We start from the raw sequence: 7,441 nt of genomic DNA on the forward strand, positions 1-7,441 counted from the left end.
TAATTTAAAATCATGCACCACAAATGACTTTTTAATTATTTTTTTAAACGATGAACATTTCAAACCCTCTTTATACAAGGTGCTTAAAGGCTTTCAAATACCAATGGACCACCTAGTAAGGGTTTATTGTACTAATGTACTTTAGAAGGAATATGCCAATTTAACGAGAATAAATTAAATATGTTAAATGTATTCACGTATTTTTTTTATTATATAGACTAGTTAAATGATAAAATAATATTTGTATTAAAGTTTTGACGTTTTCAATGAAAGTTTAAGACTATGATTGCTAGTACAGTATTCTTTTCCGTTTTTAATGGAAAAGAAGCTTTCCCTAAAATAACATATTGGCAAAAGTTTTATTATGCAAAAAGGAACATATTTTTCTCTTAATAGTTTATTTTAATTTTAAAAATTGGCATTTAATCCTTTCAGGCTCCATCTCATGATACAACTTTTTATCATTATTTCAATTTAAATCATTTGCCAAAAATATATAAACATACGTGTACAGTAGAATTTCATTTATAACATAGTTATTAGAATGATCAACAGGTAGTGAGACGAAAGAAAATCTTTCCTCTATCTAGCGCGACAGATGCTGCTGTGACATGTGTCCGTTAGTTTGTGAATGTATCAATTTGATGACAAATTGTACCTTTTGAATGATTAATGGCTTAAGCATATACGTAAGAACACCTTTAATGCGTGAAATTTGGACCTTGGCCAATGTAGAATGTGAAGGTAGAGAAAAGAATGAGAAATGCCGACTCATCGCTTCGCTTGTTAATAATCCAAAGTATTTAAATTAAACAAGGATGTACATTTTTCTCACACTCATAGTCTTGAACCCTAAATTGCAGATCCACCATCTCTTGAATCAAATTACATTGTTTATATTTATGCTATTAAATCATATTGAATTAACCATAATTTGAACCAAAATTTTATTTGTTATTTTGTAAAGAGTATTCCCTTTCAAAATAGAAAGAAAGAAAAAGGGACCCAAGTAGTAAATTACAATGACTAAAGTTTTGGTGTGGTGTGGGGAAAGAGTGAGACAAAGACAAAACCCATCATATATCAAAAACTTTATGTCATCATCATCAACTCTTTATTTGAAAACTCAATCCAAACTAAAACTATATTATAATAATAATAATACACATATGTTACCGCGTAAGTTGATTAACCTTGTGAATTTTTGGGCGGATTGTTGTCATGGACCTTCTGATCCAACGACATGAGAATGACGGTTGAGACTTGAGATATTAAGACGTCATGTATGAAACCTGATTTAAGAGGGTTTTCCCATAGTAGTGAACTAGAGAACAAGGCCTAGAGCCTTAAATCCGTATAGACGATTGACATCCCGTCTCAGAAAAACTCACTCAAGTATTGGGGGTGGTTTCAAACGTTGTTAAGAAAAGGACGGATTATTATTATTATTATTATTATTATTATTATTATTATTATTATTATTATTATTATTATTATTATTCTTGACCCTTTGATAAGTCAATTCAAGGGTCCAAAAATTGTTTCACCACAATGTTGTCATCAAAACAGTTTTGTTTGTTATTAAATGTTGGGTATTTAGAGAAAAAAGGTACTGATTGGTTAATTAATTCAAAAGGGTATCCACTAGCACAACTTTATTTTTAATAAAGGTTTCATTGGTAGTCTATTGTCAAGAGGAGAATATCCTTATATTTCATGGATAACTATATGGATAATAGTTTTAAATTGATAAAAACAAATTGTGTAGTTTGACTACGTATGACATGATATTGTTATGTATATAAGCTTATCGATCCTATCTTTACTAGTAGCAATTCTCAAGTAGTTGGTTGTCCAAATCCCATGTGATATCAGTTCGGCTTATAAGCTAGTCGAGCTTGAACCAACATTGAGTAGCTAATGAATAACTTAATGGCGCTAATGTTTATGTAATTATCTTTTACAATAGTTGGGAGCTCGACTTGGATATTGAATGGACCTATATAGTTATCATGTATCTCATAGGTGATTAACACACTTAAAACTATTATTGCGTACGTATAGAGCGTAAGCTTCAATGACTTGTAAAATAGATTTAAACGTTTATGCTTTTTTGTAGATGGACATACATGCTTCTTCCTTTTGCTCCAACATTTGATACCAAAAAAGTTTCAAGGGGATGTAATGGCATTTAAAGAAAACCTATGGGTATATAGATATTTCAATTCACCATGTCACATCTTTTGGAAAGGTATTGTTCATGTATTTATTTCCATAGGCCCAAATATGAACATGTCTAGCTACTTTGATGAAAAGGAGCTCCAACCACATCAATTATCTTGACCCTTGGTTCTCTTACCTCCATAAGTTTTAGTTTCAATACCAAAAAATTATACTAAAAACAAGATTATCTTAAAGCACTACCAGCGTTGCAAAAATCCCGACTATTCGTCGATTAATTCCCGATTAACCGCTAGTCTTATCTTAACGACTTGTGCCCAATTAATCCCCATTTGTTCAAAATCGGTCAAAACTGAAAATTTAACATATAAAATTTGGAATATATATGTATTTTTATAACACTAAGCAATACTCATTATGGACATGTTGCATGTGGGTTGTCAATTTGAAGGTTATATTATATATGATGTATCATACCATTTGGTAATTTCAATCGTCTGGGATCATCAATATTATTACTTATTTTTGTTACCTAATTGGCTAATCGCCATTGCATGATTGCAATAATAAATGTATATATCTTTAAACGGAAAAGGACATTAATCAAACTCGCCACGAGCTAAACAAACATCAAATCAAATTGAATCGGTGAGAGAAAGAAATTCATAATGTTAGTTGAAATAACTCAGGTACGTCCTTAAAAAATACGTTATTCATAATGTTAGTTGAAATAACTCAGGTACGTCCTTAAAAAAAACGTAGGGGTGTATATATGTAGGTAGATATGCTTGAGAATCTGAGATCTAGTAAGAACCTTTAAAATAATTAATTTTAAAATCCATTCAAAATTTTGAATTCGACTCATGTAAGTTAAAATATTCACTAGTATACGTTTAGTATAGAAGCCGTGATGGTGTAAACAAGCATATGCATAAGCTACTTATTTTGATAATGTAAAACGTGTAAACACATAGATCATATGTTATCTTAAGACAACTATATGTTCATAAAATATGTTTTTCATGAATGACTACAACCAAATGAATGATAAAAAATTAGATTGAAAGAGTATTAGCTTAATAAAACTATTAAAAAGTATAGACAAAGTAATTAAAAGGTTTCTTAACCGTAAAACAAGTCTATGAAGCCGTTTTCATTAATAAAATATAAATTAGAGAATAATTAAGAGTTGAAGTTTGGTGATTTAGTTGAATTACTTGCTTACAATTGGTTTTTGGGTGGCCATAACTACACGAAATTAAGATATTAATGGCAGGAGAGACTTTCTTTTTGTTTTTTCATAAATAAATAGTCACAATAGTTAATTAATAATTATATATTCTTTTTATGATGTCTCTGGTTCTTGTTTTCTTGACAAAAAATATCTATTATAAAAACAAGAACATGGTACACATTCCCTTATTATATTAGTGACCATATATTTAAAAATTTATAAAATAAGTTGAAAATTGGGATAATTTTTTGATGATATATTGATATTCAACTTACTCTGTCTTTTTGTTTGAAATGGATTTGTTTTAACTAGTCCATGTTTATAGAGTTAGCAACAACTCCTCTTTTTAGATTATCAACTTAACACTATACGATGAGGAACTCATATGGGATTTAATCTCCCATTCTCTCCCATACCTAACCCATACACACTCCCACATCTCTTAAAGATGTATAATGTTGGGTTCCATCCTTCATGATGACGGAATAACGTTAAGTCTTTGGATAAAAATCTTTACTTTTAGACCGAAATGATGTTGATGTGACAACACTAAGAGGATTGTCTCTAGATCAATACCGATTGGAATCACAACATCTAAGGAGGGTATAGGAAGATTACAAGTCATACCGTATTTTCTTACCTTTGTTGTTGGTTTTGGGTTATATTATAACGGCTTAAGTATAGTTGTGAAACAATTGTAATTCACTGCTTATTACTTCAAGAGTAGATCCTTGTCTTCCAATGTGCATAGTGTTTTGTGGCGAATCACTAGTTAAGATAAAATGAAGTAGCGTATGTAGAATCCCTAGCCACGATTGCGTAACAACATGGTGTACAAAAGAAAAGGAGTGATACCTATTTAAATTTAACGTAAATTTTATCAAATAATTTAGCTAATATGGCCAACTTAACATCATAATTAGGTAAATGGTAACGTTCAAATCACTATAAATGACGAGTCTCATCACATCCATGCGACTCATGCCATTCAAAGACACTATTGGCCTTGAAAGCACACCACCTTTAAGTTCATATGTGAACTCTACTCAAACACTGCATGTAAATGAGCTAAACTCCATTAATAAATGACCTATATATAAACACTAAGCATTTCGATAGTCACAAAGGTAAAACAAGATAACAAGTTAAACCAAACAACACAATGGTTTGCTAACCAATCGTATTAGCGCATACTCGCATATTCACCTCAAGACTTTGCCCTACCGTGCAAAAGGGTCGTGAACGCGGTTGTTTATTAACTCCTTTTGTTTTGAATGGCCCACGAATTCTCTAAATAGGGTACTAGCTAAATTCACCATATCGGGATACACTCGTCTTTCGATCATTAGAAAACTCTCACATAAGGCCAATGCCCGTGAACACTCGCCAGAAGACACGATAGTGTAGTAAGATAAAACTCTTCACTTCAAATATCCAACTAGCGAACACCACCCACTCGTTTAGTCTCCCATGCCACTGAAACTAAGTGCCGGAGGTAGGAATCGAAACTTATTAAATTCTCGTATTTCAATTAAAACTAGTTATTTTTTAAAGGGTAAAACCCGGCAATCTATTAAAACTTCTAGGAGTAATGTGCAACTTAAACCAAGATAATTATGCCTTCATCATCCTATAAAAACAATCCACGTGTCCAATCCTACTGACACAAAAACCCACACATCTCAAATGCCTATGTAGCACGTGGCCTAGCCTCAAATTATTGGATAACACATGCCACGTCAACATTCATTTGTCTTATTATCGCGTCACCACACCTCTCTTGTATATATAACCTCTCAACTTATTCCATTATTTTCACTCACCCCATAATTAATTTAAATTAACCAACATCTTACATCAATTTTATCAGTTTATCACCACCATTAACACCACTGGAAAATGAATATTCCGGCAACTAAGTTTTACTCCTCTAAACGCCTTCCGAATAACCGAGTTTCCGTTCATCGCCGTCACATTCTCCACGAAAAACACTAGTCGGGTTTGCTGTCCAAAAGGGGTTATTGCTTGTTAGTTGTGTCTTTGTTACCTGTGACGCAGCTTGTTGTTTGTTAAGTTTATTAATACAAAAAAAAAAAAAAGATTAGTGAATTTTTGTAGGAATTAATAACAAATTTTGATATTAATATTGACTACGGTTAGGAAACAAAGTTATGCATTTCAAGATGAAGATTCAACCGATCGATAATACGAGTTATGAAGAATCGGTTAACCTCGAGTCAGTGAAGCCGGTTGTGAAGTCACGGTTTAAGAGGTTATTTGACCGGCAGTTTCCGAGTGTTTTGAAGAATAATTCGGAGAAGGCGAATGTTGGAGGAGAAGCTAAGGATGTTGAATTCGAGCCGAGCTCAGTTTGTTTGGCGAAAATGGTTCAGAATTTTATTGAAGACGCTCCTGAGAAGCCGAAATGTGGCCGGAATAGATGTAATTGTTTCAATGGAAATGGTTTTAATGATATTTCAGATGACGAATTCGATCACTCTGCGGCTGGATTCTTCGGAGATTCGTCCGAATCACTCAAGGTAAACAGTTAATAACAGTGTTTGTTTATTGAAGTTTTTGTTTAATTAAACGAATATCGGTTTGAAGTTGAGATCTTGACCGCTTCCGCGAGTATTGATATGAGAAATCTGTTTGTAAAACTAAATATTGTTAGTCTCGCAAAACGGAGGGATTGGTCACACATGTGACGAGACTAAGAGTGTTCAGTTTTACAGACGAGAAGTTACTAAGGGATTGGTCACACATGTGACGAGAATAACAATGTTCAGTTTTACAAATCAGAAGTTACTTGCCGTTGACATGGCATGTATCATCTAAAACCAAACATTGCTAGTCTAGCAAAACTGCTAGTAACTTCTGATCCGTTAAACTGAACATAATTCATTAATCTCACAAAACTAATTCTCACGCAAGAGGTCGGTTAGCAATGTCTAGCAAAACTGCTAGTAACTTCTGATCCGTTAAACTGAACATAATTCATTAATCTCACAAAACTAATTCTCACGCAAGAGGTCGGTCACTGACCTAGGTCAGTGACCGACCAACCAACCGACTACTTGCATGAGATTAAGAGTGTTCAGTTTTACAGATAAGAAGTTACTCATCTCACTATTCATTTAGTAATCTGAACCGATTTGTAATTCGCAGGTTTTAACCGCTTGCGCGAGTATTACTCAACGAAACCTCTTAGCCGACGCATCGAAAATCGTAGAAAATCACAAAACCTGCAAACGCAAAGACGAACTGATCAAAACCGTTGCGGAACACTTACAGTCATTAGGTTACGATTCATCAATCTGCAAATCACACTGGGAGAAATCGCCATCGTCATCGTATCCAGCAGGCGAATACGAATACATCGACGTGATAACCGAAACCGGAGAACGAGCACTAGTCGACGTCGACTTCAGATCCGAGTTCGAGATCGCGAGACCTACCGGAAACTACAAGGCAATCCTTCACTCACTGCCTCACGTCTTCGTCGGTGAAGCCGATCGCCTGCAGAAGATATTATCCATCGTAACCGAAGCAGCGAAACTCAGCTTGAAGAAGAGAGGAATGCATGTTCCGCCATGGCGGAAGTACGAGTACATGAGATCCAAATGGCTGTCGGCACACGTCAGGATGACGTCATCGCCGTTGAATTCTGTTCCACCGACGCCTCCCCCGACGCCGGATGGTTGTGAAACGCCGGTGGTCGGAAAGTGGGAGCCGCCGGCGGTGAAACCGAGGAGTAAATTAGTGGCGACTGGGTTAGCGTCTCTGTTTAGAGAGAGCGTAACGGAATAAACAAATTTTTGTTTTGGATTATTTACTTTTTTTTTAACTTTTCTTTTTACCAATTTACTGAGGGAAAGAGAAAAGTTTTATATAAAAATCAATGCATATATTATAAGGAAATTTTGGTTTTTTCGTATTGATTTTATGTCGTGAGATATTTAGTCACCGTCTATGGGTCGTATAGATGTAACTCGTAAAATGGTATCAAAGGCGTTGACAAAAACG

The 7,441-nt window shown here is 34.2% G+C and overlaps 1 protein-coding gene across 1 annotated transcript; it reads left to right on the forward strand.

The window, feature by feature from the left end:
* Positions 1 to 5,492: 5,492 nt before the first annotated feature.
* Positions 5,493 to 7,225, forward strand: LOC143599160 (uncharacterized). Its single transcript, XM_077077185.1, has 2 exons — positions 5,493 to 5,955; positions 6,584 to 7,225. The coding sequence occupies exons 1-2, from the start codon at positions 5,587 to 5,589 to the stop codon at positions 7,223 to 7,225; spliced, it is 1,011 nt and encodes a 336-aa protein (XP_076933300.1). The 5' UTR covers positions 5,493 to 5,586.
* The last annotated feature ends 216 nt before the right edge of the window (positions 7,226 to 7,441 follow it).

The sequence above is a fragment of the Bidens hawaiensis genome, unplaced genomic scaffold (assembly GCF_021521415.1).
Source record: "Bidens hawaiensis isolate Kalapana, Puna unplaced genomic scaffold, B.hawaiensis_p1.1 tig00051573_1, whole genome shotgun sequence".
Lineage (NCBI taxonomy): Eukaryota > Viridiplantae > Streptophyta > Magnoliopsida > Asterales > Asteraceae > Bidens > Bidens hawaiensis.

What these genes read in the sequence shown, in the direction of transcription:
- LOC143599160 (XM_077077185.1), top strand. Translation starts at nt 5,587, where the DNA reads ATGCATTTCAAGATGAAGATTCAACCGATCGATAATACGAGTTATGAA. An exon ending in ATTCGTCCGAATCACTCAAG is followed by an intron (nt 5,956 to 6,583) that starts GTAAACAGTTAA and finishes TGTAATTCGCAG; the next exon opens with GTTTTAACCGCTTGCGCGAG.